Here is a 19,406-nt window from a genome sequence, read left to right as displayed (position 1 = left end):
TTTATGTGGGAAATGATGATGGTTTGGACTAGGCTGATCGTGGTAGAAATGGAGAAGAGAGGTAGGAGGTCCAGCCAACAGGACTTGGCTGTGGGTTGGATGCAGGAGAAAATTTCGGGCTTCTACAACCAAGCAGGTGACAATGCCCATCTCTAAGACAAAGAACTCTGGAAGAGGAACATTTCGTAGGAGAAGATGCGGAACTCAGTTTGAACGTACTGAATTTGGGGTGACTATGAGAGTCCTAAATGGATGAAGTGAGCCTGCAGTTGGATGTGTGGCTCTGGTGTTCCAGGAAAGGTGTGGGCTGGAGAAACACATTTGGGAATTGCCAGCTCCATAGGACCCTCAGCAAGGCATCTGGAGCATGGAGGAGATTGCCCGGGCAGAGTGTAGAGTGAAAAGAGGGGCTGCCTGGGACAGAGCTTTGAGACCTTCCAGGTGGGCTGCTGGGAGATCCCCTGTCACGGGGTTAAGTGGCAGCTGAAAGAGGAATATCCTTGATGTGAAAATCAAGGAGGAGGTACCCCAAGTTTGAAGTTGAAACTCAGTGCATTTTCTTGGGTCAGCTGTGTCATGGGTTAAGCAGACCTTTGTGGGCTAGCCTGAGAACCTGGTTACCATGAACACCATGATTGCCTGAGGAAAGTGTTTCATTTCCACAGATCTGATCCCAAGGAAACAGTAGAAGCAAAATTAATGAGTATGTTGAGGACCACCTTAGTCTTCTGAAGGGCAAGTACAGTGTTTTACAAACCCCCTAGAAATCTCATCAGCAGACTTCTTTTAAGCAGGGCATCTAAGTCAAGAAAATAAAGTAGCTAAAAGCGTGGCTGTTCGGGCTGAGGCCCTCCCTTCAGCTCCCAGCATCACCCCTCAAGCTTGGTGACACCCTCAGGGAAGGCGCCGGGCTCCGTGGTACGGACAGTTTGTGATCTCATTACTGCTAAATAAGCTCGCTCAAAACCCTAGGTCAACAAATGACCTCAGAGCAGTAGTAGGTGTAGGGACCAAGCTTGTCTGGAATATCAACAGTAACTTTTCGTGGAGGGCAAAGATCAATAAGCTGAAATTCAAGAGCAATGAAAATAATCCTGGGTGGTCACCACATTTTATCTGACCTTATTGAGTTACCTTTATGCGCATGAATTACAAGAGGGGCACAGCCCTGGGAAGAGGTAGACTGATAACTTACTATTTTTGTAAGCACATGTGTGGTTGATATTTTATTGACAGACTTTGAAAGTGACCATTTCTGAGCCCAACCCCAGACTGGTTGCTAAGGACCGATGCTATGTAAGGATTTGCTGGATCTTTCTCTTCCCTACCATCCATCCCAGGGAGCCCATGGGAAGGGAAGGCATGAGTAGAGGTCATACCTGTCTCCCTGTACGAAGGGACCTTCCCTTGGTTGGCATGTTGGGTGCTCTTGTTACAGAATAATGCAGGGGGACTTGGTCTCCTTCTAGACAGGGTTTCTCAACCTTGGCACTGTTGACATTTTGAGCCAGAGAATTTTGTGTTATGGGACACTATCCTGGGCATTTTAGGATGTTTAGAACATCTCTGGCCTCTACCTATTAGATGCCAGTAGCACCAAAAACAAACAGACAACCTGTTTCAGTGGAGAGAAGCGCCAAACTCTTTAACATGGCAACAAGGCCTTTTGCAGCTTGGTGCCCCCCAACCCCTGTGGTCTTCTGTTGAACAGCTCATGCCGTCATGCTGGCTGCTGTCTACACAGGTCTTCATGCCCCCTCCAGCCATGCTTGTGTGTGCTCTTCTTAGCATTCCCCTACCACTCCCATGACCTTCCTTGACCATGAAGGCTAATTCAGGGTCCCTGGTTTATATTACCTGCTTCCTTGTGCCTTTTCTTCATAGCACCTATCAGAAATGGGTAAATAAGAAGTATTATCATATGTAATGTTGGTCCCCTCCAGTATACAGTGAATATCATCAAAAGCTTGGTCCCTACACCTACTCCCCCTTGTCAATAATAACTTCTTCTTTGGGCCTCACCTCAGTGTCCCGTCATCAGGGAGACCTTCCCTGAATGCCCACGTCCCCAACCCCTATTCTCAGACCAGGTAGGTTCCTTGGTCGTGTCTCTTGTGAACCTGGGCGCTAGTCCTTCAGCATGCTCATGTCAGTGTGTGATTGCACGTTCAGTAGTATGGTGTTTGATAGAATATGATTCCTGCCTGTCTTACCACCTGTAGGCTATAAGCCCCTCGAGGGTAGAAACAAGAGTTTTGGTCTGTGTTTTATAATTCACCTGTATCCCTAGCGCCTAGTATATAATTGAGGTTCAAATATACATTCATTGCATGAAAATGAGTATCAGCCAGCCCTGGCCAGAGTCAGGCTGAACCCGCTAGATTGAGTGAAGTACATTGACTTGTTCCTCCCTGACTATGATGCTGTCTTTAAAACAGAATAAACCCACCAAAAAAGCCAACATTAAAAAAAAATTTTTTTTAATGAACACAGATACAGAAAACCACACAGAACAAATGTGTGCGTTGATGAATTATTCCAGGGAAATAACCTTGTACCTACCACCAAGTCAAGAAATAGAACCTTGCTGGCCACCAAGGAGCCCCCGTGCACATGTCCCATCCCAGGCACCACAGCCTCCCCCCATAAGTAACCACCAGCCTGGCTGTTACAGTAATCACTTCCTTGTGGGGTTTTTGCAGTTTTATCAGCCAGATGTGTATCCTTTAACACAACTTTAGTCTTGCGCACTTAAAAATTTTGGTAAGTTTTTGCGGGATTGACTCAGGGATTCTCCCTCCATCCTTTTCCTTGCCAGACGTTTTATCTTTTGCAGCCAGGGCTGTTCCACATAGAATTTCCCTGTCTGGATTTTGCTGGCTGTGCACTCATGGTGTACTCAAGGTCAGCATTAATCCTCCTTTCTCTGCATTTCTTGCAAATTGGTGGCTGGATCTGGAGACTTCATCAGATCCAGGCTCATACCCTTTAGTGAGACTAGGAATCATGCTAATTCAGTTATGTCTTCCTGAAAAGACTGTTAGCAGTCACTGAAACATAATGCCCCAATATAATGCCCATTTACTGAATGATATAAAATGGGGATATTCTAAGTTTATCACTTGTTTTTCATTTAGTTGTTGGAATACTTTTTTATACAATGATATTTTCCCTCATCCGTTATTGGTTCCTGTTCATATACTTTACATAGGAATTTCAGGACAAATGTTTCTATCCCTCTATTTACCACTCTTCATTTAAAATGACTTCTCTATCATTCTCCAAAGTAAACCAGTTCTTTAAAAAAAAAAAAAAACGATTATGAATGTATGGATTTAAGCATAGTGAATGCATTTTGATCTCTTGCAATCATTATCGTAATTCTGGCACTGCCTTGAAGGCGGTCCTGGTGCCTGGGCCGCACATTCATCTGGGGGGGCGGGGACGCCGAGTAACAGCACCGGGACGGGAGACGGCGTCTGTGCCCTCTACCCTGGCAGCGCCGTCCATGACCCCTCCCTGGATGGCTCTGGGGAAAGTCCTTCCCGGTGGGGCCCATTTCTGCCGCCTTCTCCCAGCTGGATCTCTGTCACTCTCTTTTCCTTCCCAGGTTTGGTCGGAAGAACGTGCTCTTTGTGACCATGGGCATGCAGACGGGCTTCAGCTTCCTACAGATCTTCTCAAAGAACTTTGAGATGTTTACTGTGCTGTTTGTCCTTGTGGGCATGGGCCAGATCTCCAACTACGTGGCAGCATTTGTCCTGGGTATGGCCATCAAGTTGGAGTTGAGTACTTGATCCTGTGTTTCACCATCACTCCACCACCCACTCTCTAGAGACGGCTGTGGTGTCCCTCAAGGGGAAGTGGTATCTAGCAACACCAACCAGGGCTGTGTGCTGAATGCAGTTTGCCCAACCTTGAGTCCCCAGGAGCACGACAGCCAGAATGCCGAGTTCCAGATCTTTTCTGGTCTCGGAGATGTGCACCTTGGTCTCATTAGTATTCAGTAGCCATTTTACTAGAATTCACCCAAGATCATCCATGAAAAAAACAGGACCTTCCCAGAGCTGAGGTTGCTAAGAAAAGATAGAGACATGATATGAGGAGCAGGGGCCACGAATGGCAGGCTCACCAAGGAAGAAGGCTGCCTCTTCTGCAAAGCATTGTGTCCAGTGAAACTGGCGAGAACGAATTGATATGAAGGGGCTTGAGTCCCAGAGTTTTAATTCTGAATATATACTGTGGGGCTTTGGCTTGTTCTCACTGAAGAGTCACCAGTCTTACTGTCTGGAGGAATCTGACTCTAGCTTGTTGGTCTTTGGGCTCCTTGGGTGGTATGTTGAAAGGATTATTTCTTTCTCTTCACATCCAATAAAGTAATCTTTTCTTAAAAATATTTCCTTGAGCCTGCATGGGTATCCTTCATGATGACTTCCCCTTTCATAAATTCTTCCTCACGGGAGGATTACATTTTGAGGCCTCACGTGGCATCTTTAGCATATGGCTTGGGGAAGTGATGCAGTTTGCAAGGTGGAACCATCCCTGAGAAGCCTAAGCGGTCACGGGGGGCACCCCAGCAGGTGGTCAGCCTGCAGCAGGTTCAGAATGCCATCCGTCCGTAGGGCATAGCTGCTTTAATTCCTATATGTTGAGAATTATACAAGAGAAGGTGAATAAGGAAATGACCTAAATTAAAGGACTAACATGCCGCCTCCCTTGTTACGAACAGGAACAGAAATTCTTGGCAAGTCAGTTCGTATCATATTCTCCACGTTAGGAGTGTGCATATTTTACGCGTTTGGCTTCATGACGCTGCCACTGTTTGCCTACTTCATCAGAGACTGGCGGATGCTGCTGCTGGCGCTGACGGTGCCCGGGGTGCTGTGTGCGGCTCTCTGGTGGTGAGTGTCGCCTGTGCCCGCCAGCGGATGTCCACTGTTTGGCGTTCACTAGGGGGCAGGAGCAAGCCACAAATCCCTATTAGGGCTCCCAGAGACGGGAAGTATAAATTCTTTGTAAGTCATTTCAAGAATGTTTTCTCCACACTCAGAAGAACCAAAAAGAAAACAAAACGAAATCCCCAGACATCAACAGACTTGTTCTCAGTCCTGTGCTGGGCCAGTCGAAGTGCAGGGAGAAGAAGCAGTAGTAGCTGAGAGATGATGGGGTCTAGCATGACCTTCAGGAAGTTATCAGACTGACAAGACAGCCTAGGCCCCTGTTCTGGCTGTGTGTTCCTGAGGCCTCACGCCACTGGAGGGAGAGCACTGGAAGTGAGGGTCCTCGGGGTGGCTACACAGAGGAAGCCAGGCTCCCTATGGGCCTCCAAGATAGAGGAGTTAGGCAGGCAGGGAGGAGGCCTTCCCTACCAAGAGAGGGAACACAGCAGAGGGGCTGAGACAGGAATCGCACCTTGCAGGTAGGGTTGTTGAGATCACTGCTCTGCTCAGAGCTGAGAGCATTTCAGAGCATAATGGGAGAGGACACAGAGCACAGCATTGGGTCCTGGTCATGACCAAAGGACAGGGGCCATCGAGTGAGGTAGAAAATAAGATCCCCAAAGTCCTAGCTGCTTTGAGAAATACAGGTAGGGGGTCTGACAGGTCACTTGGATGGCTCTGAGGTGGGGAGTGAGGAAAAACTACAGGCTAAGAGGCCAGTGCAGAAGCTTCTGTGGATGCTGGGGCCAAGCAGGAGAGTACAGCAGGGCAGGGGCTGGGCTTGCCTGCGCCCACCACGGAAGCCAGGCTTCGGGAGCCCATCTTGTGCCTATGTCTTCAGTGCCCAGCAGGTGGCACCACCACTCTTCAGAAATGGAGGTGGCCAGCCTGAAGGGGAATCCCAGCGTGGTGTGCAGGCCTCTAATCTTGTGCACTCCAGGGTACTCAGAAGCTCGCACTTTGGATCCTTAGTGGGTATGGTGTGAACCATATCTTTGCTTGGTCTGGAAACACCAGACATTCCCCAAACCCACATCTGGTTCTAAAACCACCTTTCCCACCTCCACATATGCTACACCTGGTCTGTTGGGCAGCATGGTCTCAGCGGGATGGCTCCTTGTACTTCCAGGTTCATCCCTGAGTCCCCCCGATGGCTCATCTCTCAGGGACGACTTAAAGAGGCAGAGGTGATCATCCGCAAGGCTGCCCAAATGAATGGGATCGTTGCACCTTCAACTATCTTCGAGTCAAGTGAGGTAAGCATTGCAAGGGAGCTGGTGGGAGGGTCTCATGACCATGATGTTAGGGCAGCACCACGCAGGAGCCCAGCCCTGTCCCTGCCTGAGCCCCAGCTGTCCCCAAGCAGGCCCTGTTAAAATTCACAAGTTGGGGAGAAGGCACCAACTGTCTAAATCTCTTCACCTTTCCCGTGGGTTTTAAATTGTCATACTTTATGTAATTCTTTTCTAGGCAATCATATAGTTAAACCATTAATTTGAATAACGCATTGTCTGAATAATCGGCCTTTCATGAATTTGGCATTGTGGGAAATCATTGTTTCTTATGTCTTATGTAGTTTCTCATCTTAAAAGAAATATAGTATGTAAAATAGGAAGCAGAGGTAGGTTTGGAGTTAGAAATGTTCAGCCTCCTTCCACTCACCAGTCGTTAGTTGTTGCATGTCCCCTTGGAGCCAGGTCCTTCTTGATATCCGCCCCTTCCCCCTACTCCACCCCTCTTGCAAACCCTGTTCTCATGCACCATGAGTAATTTCCTGGCTCTGCCTGATTCCTGGGTCTTGCTTCTCCTTCCTGTTCCCTCTCCCTCCACCCTCTGCAGCAGGCAGTTTTCCTTAGTCTCATGACTACCACAAGAGGTTAGAAGTTATAATTGCTGGCTGATGGGCTTCTGGAATGTGTCTCTGATCTGCTGGGAACAGCCACCAACAATCACACTGAAGTGTCTGCAGAAGGAACGTGAGAGACGCCTGGGACTCGGGATGCAGACCCAGGGCTTAGGAAGGGGAGACCAGTTACTACAGGCATCAGAGAGCTGCTGGCTGGGGCCCTGCTGGCCTCACAGTTAAGTGCTGGCCCAGCAACAGCTCCCACTGAGCGTGTATTGGAAGGGGCTGTAAAGCACAGGCATCAGGGTGAGAGGAGATGGCAGGGAGGGCTTTTAAGTGTGAAGCCTTGATGGCTTTTCAGTGGAGGGGTCAGTCTGGGTGAACCCAGAACCCCACTGGCATCTTTGAGGAAATGAGGCTATTTCGGGGGCTCCATTAAGTCAAAAGCTGACCTCTTGTTGAACTGCTAACTCGAGAAAAACAAACTCCAAAGCTGGGTTTGCTTAAGAAAGCAACATCACTGTGTTTAGACGTGTGGTTTATTAATGTTCTTGGCTGTGCCAGATTTCATAGGAAGTTAACTCTGGGTGAAGCTGAGGTCAATTTTCCTGTTTTTCTATCTGAAATTTTTTTCCCTGGAAGTAGACCAGTAACTACATGGTATGAGGACTCAAAACATTAATTCTTTTAAAATATCAGATCAATAAACTACAGAGCCAGTTTCTCTCTCTGACCCAGAGGGCAGGGAGCCAGCCTTGGGAAGGAATGCTCAGAGGCCTCCCTGGAATGTGGCCACTGATGGAGGCTGGAGGTGGGGCCAAGAGGGAGCTGTCAGCTTGGGCCTCGCCTTGGCTGCATCCCCTGAGGGACCAGTCACCTACTTTTCCTCCTTATTCTCCTTCACTAATGGGTCATTGACAAGGCCTGGGGAGGCGTTTCACAGCTCAAGATACACTCCCCATACTTACTCTTTTTTTCAAGAAAGAAACAAAACACTCGCCAACTCGGAGATGCAGGGTTTTGGGTATATTATTGGATCCCCGAGTCTCCAGCCTCTCCCCCCCTTGCCCTTATTGTATTGCTCATGCAGCTGCAAGACCTGAGTTCTGAGAAGCAGCAGTCCCACAGCATTCTGGATCTGCTTCGAACCCGGAATATCCGAATGGTCACCGTCATGTCCATAATTCTGTGGTGCGTAAGTGAGACCTACCTGAAGCTTCCAGACAAAGCGTCTGGCAGTGGCTTTCATTTGCAGATGTGTCTCAGACCAAAACTGAAAGCCTTTGTCATCAAAAAGTAGAAAGGATCTGCCTTGCAATGAAGGAAGTGGGCATATCATAATCTGAGCTTGACGGAATCTCAGAAAAAGAGCATGAAATCTGTTGGGGGGATTTGGGGGAAGCTGTGGAGTCTTCGGGGAATCCCTGCAGGTCCTGAGGCAGATCCTTGGTCACTGTGGTCCCTGTTTTGTTTCTGTCACCTGTGCCTCAGACAGTGACTGAAGAGGACAGGGGAGGCCTTTAAGAAGGATCTAAGGGAAACCGTTATGTCCTTTACATTACACAGACTGCTAAGTAGTCTGGAAATGTGGAAGCAGGACATCTTCCCTCTGGGATGTTCAGAGACTGTCCTGGAGGCAGGGCCATGGCCTAGATGGCCTCCTTAGGCTCCTTCTAATGAGGCATTTCTCCAAGTGTGTCAGGAGGGCATTTGTGAGTTACCAGAAAGGGGGACACAGCCTAGTGCCTCAGTAGCATTTGCTCAGTGGCTAGACCCTTGGGATTCTGGAATACCTGAGCCTGCTGGGTGACAAAGGCAGACTTCATCTCCAAGTCCTTATTACTAGAGTCATCTAGCTTTGGGGCAGCCAGCTTTTGGCTCCCTGGAGGGGTACTGTGAGTCACCCATTTCCAAGGAATGGCCCAGGATCCCTTAGGGCAGTGCACCACCCTTCTGTTGGCCTCAGACAGGACCAGCATTCAGCCTGCACCACAGACTGGCAAGCCTGCGATGAGTCACCTCTTCTGTGGTTCACCCAGGTGCCTCTCTCGTTCTGGATTCCCCAGGGACTCCTGGACATTCCCTTTTCCCTGAATGGTAGCAGCTGTGGTTTCAGCGTGCAGATGAGTTAAAAGCCTTCTAATCCATAAAGGTCTGGTCATCAGCAGAGAGTGCTGGTCATCAGCAGAGAGAGTGCCAACTAGGGACAGGGCCCAGGCCTGGGACGCCGGGGAGCACGCAGAGGAGAGACGACGTGGCCCGCCATTGGGAGCTCCTCCTCTTCTTCACGAGGACAGTGGGGTTGGGGTCTGCCACCTCTGTCCAGCCTCCTCCTGGCTGGACGCCACAGACAGAAGGTCTGCTGGGGAGATCTTTCTCCAAATGTTTGACCTAATGATTGTCCCTTACGTTGTCCTGTCCCTCCAGTCCTGTCACACCCCACTCGATACCGGCCTCTCTGCTCATTCCCTCCCTCCTTCTGCAGTTGCTGGATTTGGGGAGGGTCAGAAGGGAGGGAAGTAGCTTTTGTAGGTACTTCAGCTCAGGGTTTTTAAAGCCAAAAGGCAGGTTGGAGGCTCTATTGGGTTTTGGGCGGCGTGGGGGGGCGGGGTTCAAAAAAGTAAATCTGTCTAAACTATATAAGCCTTTTTGCCGGGACACTCTGATATTGCTCTGGCCCAACATGGGGTTAGGAAAAAATTATCTTTTGTCCTAAGAAGACTTGGGGTTAAACCTGCTGTCCTCCTGGTAAGGATAGTTTTGAATTTCCTGCAATAATTGTGTTTTTAAAGTTGTTCTGGCTGGGAGGCACGTGGCTGCTGCTTCTCCAGCTTTGCTGCCCTGCACTCTGTTTCAGGATGACCATATCAGTGGGCTATTTTGGGCTCTCCCTCGACACTCCGAACTTGCACGGGGACATCTATGTGAACTGCTTCCTTTCGGCAGTGGTTGAAGTCCCAGCGTACGTGCTGGCCTGGCTGCTGCTGCAGCACCTGCCCCGGCGCTATTCCATGGCCACAGCCCTCTTCCTGGGTGGCAGCGTTCTCCTCTTCGTGCAGCTGGTGCCTCCAGGTAGGCACCCTGTGCGTCTGCGGTCTGGGGTTTTCGCTGAGTCACTCATCCTCTACCGGGCTGTCTCCCCCAGTTCATAAAGCAAAGAAAATCATGCTATGACAGCTCACTTGAGTATCTGCATCCTTCACCAAAAAAATCAAGAGACAGTGTCTCCTGGGACCAGACACTGGTCATGGCCGGGGCTTTGGGGGAGTGGTGAGAGCAGCCATATAGGGCTGGTGGTTAATGGTACTCTCTGCCCAAGTTAATGAGTGCATATGTGTTTTTCTCTGCAGAGTAAGGGGGAGGAAAGAGAGCCAAACCCACGGCTTTTTAACCTGGCACTATTTTAGTCATTTATTTATTCAATGAGTAGCTCCAGAATGCCTCTCTGGGCTAGGCGCTGTGTTTAGGGCATGAAGTAATGACGCAGAAGTAAACAAGTCGGGCAGATCCCCAGGCCCTCCTGGAGCTCACACTCTAGTTGAGAAGACAGCAGACAAGTAAATAAAATGCTTACTATGGTATGGACTGGGTTATCTTTTATAACAATAAAGGACGGTGGAGAACAAGTTTCTATAGAGTGGTCATGGACAGTGGCCCTGAAGAGGGGGCAGTCGAGCAGAAACATAGGTGAAATAAGAAGCAGAGAGCCTGAGGAGGGCAGAACCCTGGAGTGTGTGAGGAAGAAGAGGGAGCTGGAAGAGACGAAGGGAGGGGCCGGGAACAGCATGGTTCTCACAGGCCATTAGCTGGATTTTATTTTTTAAACTGTCTTGGTATCCCACAGATGGGCGGGAGGTAGCCCTTTTCCACAATTCATTGAACAGTTTGTGGACCCTCCTATTCCACCATGGTGCCCAGAGTTATCAGTGTACCTCTGGATTTGGGGGTCTCTGGGGATTGTGTGTGGGTCCCTGAGCCTGGCAGCACTCTGCACAGGAACAGCCCCACTGCAGCCTGGCAGGGGACTCCATCAGGGTACACACATAGAGGTTCACCCCAGAGCCCAGGGTGACCACGGGCCACTCAGAGTCTTGCCACTGGCACGGCAAGCAGGGTAGTTTGGAGGATCATTCTTGGGTGTCTGTTGGCCTTTGAATTGTTGAGGTCTAAGTAGAGGGACACTCCCATTCATCCCCAGGTCCTTCATTAATTCCACTGTGCATGCGGAGCGTGGTTCTGAGGTGCCACCTGACCCCTTGACAGGCATGTCTTTAATGACCTGTGGACTGGAACAGCTCTACTTGGGCTGTTGAGGGGCTCACCTCGGTGGTCTGTAGGCTAAGAAGAGCGGCTCCTCACACAGCTACAGGTCCCAGCCTCCTCTCAGTAATTAACTTGGAGGGACATCTTGGCTACAGCCACTTAGCCCACAGCAGGACATCAGAGAAACTGTCCCCCACATCCCAAAAAGGAGAAAGTATGTTTGCTTCGAGCCCCCCCTGGTAGCAGCGTAGTGTGAGCTGGTGCCTCCTACTCTCTTCCCTTTCCCTCCAGGTTTGTATTACTTGGCCACCATCCTGGTGATGGTGGGCAAGTTTGGAGTCACTGCTGCCTTCTCCATGGTGTACGTGTACACGGCCGAGCTGTACCCCACCGTGGTCAGAAACATGGGCGTGGGGGTCAGCTCCACAGCGTCCCGCCTGGGGAGCATCCTGTCTCCCTACTTCGTTTACCTCGGTGAGTGCTGTGGGCCGAGGGCACGTAGGAGGTGGGGTGCAAGCACTGAAGGCCCTTAACGTGAGCCATGGGGGGTCGTTAACAGCAAAGCTGGCACCCACAGCAAATGGGATCCGTCCAGGACCAGACCTGTGCCTGGGGAAAGCATGTGTCCAGGCATCCTGTGGAGGACGCTCTCACTTGTACGTGGAAGACAACTTATAGACTAGCTGGAAATCAGTGAGATAAGCCAGCAGAGAGTTTTGTTTCTGTTTTAGCCATCCCAGGCCTTCCGTCAGAGGTACGGTTTGCTTATCCTAAGAAACTGCCTGGTGGTGGCGGGAGCCCATGTACTTAATTGGAGAAATTTCTTCTTGGAATCAGTATAAAAGGAACACAGAGGGAAAGATGGCCATTCAAGAGGTCTGATGGGCTGAGAATTATTGTCATTTGGAGCACTTTGGTTTTATACTATGTATAGATCTGCCTTGTGCCTTTTTTTAAGATTTTATTTATTTATTAATTTTATTTATTTATTTGAGAGAGAAAGAGAGTACGAAGCAGGGGGAGCGGCAAGCAGAGGGAGGGGGAGAAGCAGGCTCCCCACTGAGTAGGGAGCCCAACACGGGGCTCGATCCCAGGACCCCGGGATCATGACCTGAGCCGAAGGCAGACACTTAACCGACTGAGCCACCCAGGTGCCCCTGCCTTGTGCCATTTTTATGTAACGGAGCACCGATTTATTCTTCCTTGAAATTGTTTTCTCGGGGCAGCTTCTGTTCCCTGGCACATCCCCTCACCGGCACATCTTTGGGGTGGGTTGGCAGCCACCTTGAAAATACCCAGAACATGTTGTGAACATACGACATGGATCTGACAAGCAGAAACACCTTATCTGGCCTAAAGGCAAACTGAGCAAGTTGTGACCCATGTGGAGAGGTGGAGGAGTTATTCCTGTGCCTGGATGAGAACCTTGAGTTCCGTGGAAACCCAGCATTGGGAAATAGGAATAGTAATCACGGCTCAGTCCCCTCGTCGCGGTCTGCATTTCCTCCCTGCACCGTGAGGTGCTGCTGGACCTCTGGGCACCTCTGTGCCAGCTCGGTTCTGAGACTTGTCCCAGTGCCAGATTCCAGTCTGGCAGCTCAGACTGTGGAAGGTGCAGAGGCCTAGGAGGCATGTGGCTCCCTTTAGAGTCCTGGGAGCACAAAGGGAGGGAGACCAAGTCTGACCGCATCCCTGGCATGGGGTTCTGTCTACTTTGCTATAGGTGCCTATGACCGCTTCCTGCCCTACATTCTCATGGGAAGTCTGACCATCCTGACAGCCATTCTCACCTTGTTCCTCCCGGAGAGCTTTGGCACTCCCCTCCCGGACACCATTGACCAGATGCTAAGGGTCAAAGGGTAAGGTTGTCTGGGTTGCAGTGTTGCACTGAGTCTGGGCCTGGCTGAGAATTCCCCACAAACTCTCACAGACACCATGGACTAGTTTAGTCATCAGAGGGTCAGAAATGACAAAGTCTGACCCAGACCACCTTGTCACCATGTACTTCTACAACCACTATAGCAGCTCTGGGACAGCAGAGACCAGGAGAAGCCTTTCAGAATCTGCTATAAGATTTTTCTTCCCCTTAGCGAGATAACCTCAGGTCTGGGTTTTGTTTGTTTAGAGACTGGTAGACATCTTTTTAAAGATTTGTTACTAACATTGCTTTTGCTTGTTTTCATAGAATAAAATACAGGCAAACTCCAGGCCACACAAGGATGTTAAAAGATGGTGAAGAAAGCTCCGCAGTCCTTAAAAGCACAGCCTTATAACACAACCTCCAGTGCATGAGAAGGTGAGGAGGGAAGACCGTGTCTTGTCAGAAGCTGCTTGTGTAGACACCGAGTACTTCAGCGGGGGAGGTCTTTGCTGTTCATCCTGTTGCCCCTGTGTCTGACCTGCTCCTGGCCGGACAGCCGGACTCAGAGGCTGCCTCTGGTCCTGGCACACAACCTTCCCTCTAGACCAACAACTTGAGATGCGTCCTAACGTGCAGACTTGGCAGATGGTGGGTGGGCGCTTCCTAAGAAGTTAATTATTCACCAGGACGTGTGGGACCTGGCAGAATAGGAGAGGCACCTGCTAAATTTACATGTTAATTTCACACCTCCCAAAAAGGACGGGAGGTCACATCTCCCTGCCTAACCTTCTCCCCGTTTCCCTCTCATGGTGCACTTTAGAGGAAAAGAAAGGATCGCACAGGGAGTTTGATTTCTCACACTTTTTTAGTCACAGGGCACATTAACTGGGATTGTTGCTTCCCCAGGCAGGGGAGTACAGACCTGGGGAAACCTAAAGGTGATTACTGTGGAGGGAACTGATCAGGTTTAGAACAAGGGCAAGTGTATTGAATGTGAGCCCTTGTACACTCGGTGTGACTACTGGGCACACTTGTTTACTTCTGATCCAAGCACTGGGCTTGTCCAGGCTCATATGAGATGCACCACTGAATCTCCTCTTCTTGTTTTCCACTGCGGTGTAAATCAAATTTAGTTACTGTGGTTTCTGATGTGTGGTTCAAAGGAAGTCGATCAGTGAGAAAGAGAGACAAGCAGACTCATCTCTTCTCTCAAAACTATAAAGTAACATTTATTTGTGTTTTGTTTGTTGTTTGTTAGTCTTTTTCTGCTTAAGTTATTTGCCCTTCAGAATAGACTTAGGAAGGGCAGGTTCCCAGCCTCCTGGTCTGTGTCTTTGTTTTTGTTTTTGTGTTTTTCAACCCAGAATCCCTCTGGCGAAGGTGTGCAGTGGCCATTCATGCAAGGCCTTATCAGCCTTCACCACAAGCACCTTCTCTGAGTGCCAACAATGACGTCATTGTATGTGTTCCTTTTGTGATATCTAATCATAGGAAAAAATTACAAAGAAGAAAGTCAAATTGTGTTCACAGTCTTTCAGCGTTGCTCACTTCAGTCACATCACATTGGGAGATATGTTGTGTTTGGTGTAACTGTCTTTTATGATTATGTTACCATGGTACTCCTAAAGCATATGCTTCACATGGATAAAAACCATATTTTTGTGAAGGCTCCTGAAGTGCCTTGGGAAATGAGGATGTTTTAATAAATAAAATGATTTTTTAAATAATAGCAACTGCCTACCCCCTTTACTTCCACAATTTGGTGAGTCAGGCCGCACCATCGCCTGGCTTTCGTCTGTGTCAGCTTGGGCTAATTCTCCTCGTGAGTGCTGATTAGTGCCTAAGGCTTAGACTTAATCCCTGTGTGCTAGAAACCCTCACTCCATTACTGGACTGTGGACAGAACCAGGTTCTTACACAAGTGTCTTAGCCTGGGTTCCCCTGAAAGCAGGGCCTCAGACCAGCACTTCTGTGCGGTTAGGTAGTATATTTGGGAACAGGATTCCGGGGAGCAGGAATAAGGATGGGGGAGGAAACGAGGAGAGAAGGAGACCCAACACAAGGATGTGCTATCAGTGCCACAGGCACTGCTGCCGCCAGCCAGAACTTCCGAGGAACCTTCTGCAATGTATCTCAACACCATCCGATCTGCCTCATGGATAAAAGGGGGAAGCATTTATATGTTGGCCCCCCCTTCCCCGTTTATCAGAGGCAGCCCCACAGGAGTCTGCTCCCCACATTTCCAGGTTGCACCTGTGTGAGTTCCGAGCAGGGTCTTCCCTCTGGGTAGAAAGCAAGAGGTGATCTGTCACAGACCCGAGGTGAGGCACTGTCAGGTTGTGTGTCAGGGGACACGGTCAAAGCTTGTGTGAACTGGTTACTGCAACAGTGGCTGGAGTAAGTGGTGGGACTGGGAAGACTGTGGTTTGGACACAGTCCACAACAGATATATATATATAAAATGTGCCACAGGGCGATTTGAGCTAGAACGTACAGACAGACTTGGGTAAAAAGCTCCAGTGTTGGACAGATAAGTCAAAAGTCCTGTTGCATAGTATAACATGCAACATCAAACTTCGGTGGGAAGGAAGGAAGCTCATCTTCTGTAACCCTATAGGCTTCTCCACTCTCCTCAGACCTGATTTTGTGCCAGGTTCCTGATTAACTGCCTTCACTGTGGTTCCAAAATACACTTTACGGCCCTGCCTGCCCTTTCTCCTGTTGCATGAACAAACAGTTTCTGAGTTTTCTCTCTTAACCTCAGTGCTACTGATGCCAATCATTTGTGTCCTTCTGGGAGCCAAAAACCATAATGACCTGAACGCTTAGAGCTCTTCTTTTGGCAAGGCAATAGCCCATGTCAGTGCTTCTGGGGCTGAGCCAAGTATCTGAACATCCAAGCCCTCTGCCTGGGCCTGTTGGACCTGTTTCTGTCAGAGTCATGGCTTGGTAACCAAGTTCTCCTGATCAGGAATCTCCTCTTGGGGAGAGAGGGGAGCATAACCTGTAGTCGCAGGGGGAGTTGGTGCTCAGTTAATACCGGTAAGAATGAGAAACCAGGATACCCACAGAAGTACAAAGGGCAAAGCAAATGAAGTGAAGGAACAGTTCAGATTTTAAAAATACTAAGTGTTCTGCCACAGATAAAGATGAAAGCAAGAGTATACCCTATGATCTTTCCTATTCCTGGCAACTAGTTCCTCTCTCCCTCAGAGTTCCCTAAACATTCTCATGAATTCCAGAAGGGCTGGTGTTTGCCAAAGAGAATTACTCTACTTAACACCTAGTTTAAGCGATGGTGAATGAGTTGGGCAGAGGGCCCTGTTCTCTGTCAAGTGGTAAGTAGCCCAACAAATCTTTCCCCTAGGTGTTTATCATCCAATTGCTTTTCCTAAACGGCTTTTAGGCTGACAGAAGCTGGACACAACCCAATATTAGCAATACCATATGTTGTGTGTGCCATTGCTGTACAAGCAATTTGGAAAAATACAGGCCTATCTTGTTTTATTGCACTTCACTTTTTTGTGCCTTTTTACAAATTGAAGGTTCAAGATGTTAGCAGAGGAAGTCACGGCGGATATAACAGAAAGAGCAAGAGAACTAGAATTAGGCATGGAAGCCGAAGGCAGAACTGGAATGGATGAGGAGTTGCTTCCCGTGGATGAGAAGAGAACGTGGTTTCCTGAGACGGAATCTACTCCTGGTGGAGACGCTGTGACGATTGTTGAAATGACAACAAAAGGGATTTGGAATACTGTTGATAAAGCAGCAGTAGGGTTTGAGAGGGTTGACTCCAATTAAAAGAAGTTCTATAGTGGATGAAATGCTATCAAACAGCACCACGTGCTACAGAGTGAGAGAGTATGGAAAGGAAAGGCATTTAATGCAGCAGACTTCATTGCTGTCCTATTTCAAGAACTTGCCACAGGCCCCCAACCTATAGCAACCTCCACACTGATCAGTCAGCTGTTACCAACATCGAGCAGGGCCCTCTGCCAACAAAAAGATTACCACTGGCTAAAAACTCAAATGATGGTTAGCATTTTTTTTAGCAACAAATTTTAAATTAAGGTGTGCACATTGGACTTTTACATATAATTCTATTGCACACTTAATAGACCACAGCGTAAACATAACTTTTATATGCACTAAGGAACAAAAAAGTTCATCTGACTTGCTTTTTTTGGTGATATGTGCTTTATTGCAGGGGTCTGGAGCGAGCCTGCCGTATCTCCAAGTATGCCTATTCACCTATTGGCTCATTTGATACTTACACAAATCCCATGGGATCGATAGAGGATCCCCAGAATGACAGAGTCAGAGGTTCCTCAGCAGAAGGCACATGCCTTCCTGTAGTCTCAGATGGTCCCACCCTGGAAGGTCTTACCTTGGGAGGGAGGGGCTTAACTGAAGAACAGTTGTGTAAGAAGCTGCCAGAGGCACTAGAACATCATCTTTCTGCTGGGCCATCCAGAGCACAGCAGTCAGGCACCTGACTGGCTCTTTTTACCTCAGAAGAAGTCTCACATGAGAAACTCTTCTCACGACTGTGTAGGGGTGTGGGCATACACTGTACACATCAAGGACATGGTGCTACATGCATGCAGTGGTATGAGTACTTCACAGAGCCAGTCTCCTGAGGAGATCTGAAATATTCAATTATCATGTAACCTTTGATCAGTTTTGAAAATTCCAAATGTCCTCATAGAACTGTGTTTCCTTACACCAATCAAATAAGTATAAAAAGGTACAAACCTATAAAATGTTTTCACCAACATTAATTCAACAAGCAGGCAGCATGATGTAAAACATACACTTTAAAAATTGGTGAAAGGAAAGAGAATATTCTAACACTGTATGTGAGAACAGTCTATGTACATTCTAGCAATGTAATACAACTTAATAACCCCTAAACTCTTTAGCCATAGTAAAAAGTCTTGAACAGCTGGAACAATCTTCCTAATATTCCCCAATCTGGGCAACAGTGGACTGGATGAAGGCCTCTATCTACTTCCCTCTTCAAAGATTTTTGTAAACTACTATAGAAATGGAGATCAAATGGAGAAAATGGACAATGGGGCTAATCACTGAAAGAAGTGAGACCTGCCCTATAAGAAAGGTCCAAGAGAGTCCTTCAGGCTGAAATGAAAGGATACTAGACAGCAGCCCAACTCCACATGAAGGAATAAAGCACATGGATAAAGGGAAACAACTTAAATAAATATAAAAGACAGTTAATTAATGAAAGTGAGGAAATTGGGGCACCTGGGTGACTCAGCCGTTAAGCGTCTGCCTTCTGCTCAGGTCATGATCCCAGGGTCCTGGGATCGAGCCCCGCATCACGCTCCCTGCTCGGCAGGAAGCCTACTTCTCCCTCTCACACTCCCCTTGCTTGTGTTCCCTCTCTCGCTGTCTCTCTCCATCAAATAAATAAATAAAATCTTAAAAAAAAAAAAGGAAAAAAAAGAAACGAAATTACTGCCAACCTTACAGAAATAATAAGAATTACAAGAGAACACTATAAACAAGTATGTGCCAACAAATTATACAACCTAGAGGAACTGGACAAATTCCTAGAAACACAAAAATTACCAAAATGGACTCAAGAAGAAATAGAAAATCTGAACAGATGTTAAGTAGAGAGATTAAAATTATAATCAAAAACTTCCCAAAAAAGAAAAGCCCACAACCAGATGACTACACTGGTGAATCTACCAAACATTTAAAGAAGAATTAATACCAGTCCTTCTCAAATTCTTTGCACAAATAAAAGAGGAGAAAACACTTCCTGACTCATTCTGTGAAGCCAGCATTACCCTGAGACCAAATCCAGACGAAGACATCAAAAGAAAGAGAACCATAGATCAATATCTCTTATGAACATAGATGTGAAATATTCCATAAAATACTAGCAACCCAAATCCAGCAGCATACTAAGAGGATTTTATATTGTGACCTAGCAGGATTTATCCCAGGAACACAAATGTAGTTCAATTTAAAAATGTTAATAATGTAATACAACACATGAATGAGTTTAAATAAAGATTCTATCAGTTGATGCAGAAAAACATTTTATAATATTCAACACACTTTCATGATAAAAAACAGTCAATGAACTAGAAATAGAAGGGAACTTCCTCAATATGATAAATGACATCTATGAAAACACCACAGTTAACGTTATACTCAATGTTGAAACTGAAACTCACCCCCTAAGACCAGTAACAAGTCAAGGATGCCCCTTGCCACTTCTGAAACTATGCTGGAAGTTCTGGCCATAGCAATTAGGCAAGAAAAAGAAATAAAAGGTATCCAAGTTGAGAATTAAGAAGTAAAGCTACAGTAATCAAAACAGGGTGGTACTGGCAGAATGACAGATACAGAGATCAATGAAACAGAATACAGTCCAGAAGTAAACCTTCACAGATATGGTCAAAAAAGGTGATTTTTCAAAAAAGATGCCAAGACCATTCAAGGGGAAAGGACAGTCTTTTCA

General features: G+C 47.7%; 1 protein-coding gene across 2 annotated transcripts in view; it reads left to right on the top strand.

The window, feature by feature from the left end:
• SLC22A5 (solute carrier family 22 member 5) overlaps positions 1–18,223 on the top strand; it is a 28,473-nt gene extending 10,250 nt beyond the window's left edge. The window contains exons 3-11 of one of the 2 annotated variants that reach the window (XM_040622473.1): positions 3,611–3,765; positions 4,730–4,901; positions 6,070–6,196; positions 7,877–7,977; positions 9,644–9,858; positions 11,341–11,523; positions 12,773–12,908; positions 13,235–13,345; positions 16,456–18,223. In XM_040622473.1, the coding sequence (XP_040478407.1) occupies positions 3,611–3,765; positions 4,730–4,901; positions 6,070–6,196; positions 7,877–7,977; positions 9,644–9,858; positions 11,341–11,523; positions 12,773–12,908; positions 13,235–13,322 (1,177 nt within the window). In that variant the 3' untranslated portion in view covers positions 13,323–13,345; positions 16,456–18,223. Of the gene's footprint in view, positions 1–3,610; positions 3,766–4,729; positions 4,902–6,069; positions 6,197–7,876; positions 7,978–9,643; positions 9,859–11,340; positions 11,524–12,772; positions 12,909–13,234; positions 14,640–16,455 lie in introns of those variants that run through there. The other variant, XM_008691743.2, reaches the window with a different exon arrangement.
• Positions 18,224–19,406: the final 1,183 nt, after the last annotated feature.

Source organism: Ursus maritimus, unplaced genomic scaffold (assembly GCF_017311325.1).
Source record: "Ursus maritimus isolate PB19 unplaced genomic scaffold, ASM1731132v1 scaffold_5, whole genome shotgun sequence".
NCBI classification, from domain to species: domain Eukaryota; kingdom Metazoa; phylum Chordata; class Mammalia; order Carnivora; family Ursidae; genus Ursus; species Ursus maritimus.
The sequence above is the reverse complement of the archived record's forward strand: the minus strand, read 5'-3'. Positions and strand labels throughout refer to the sequence as shown.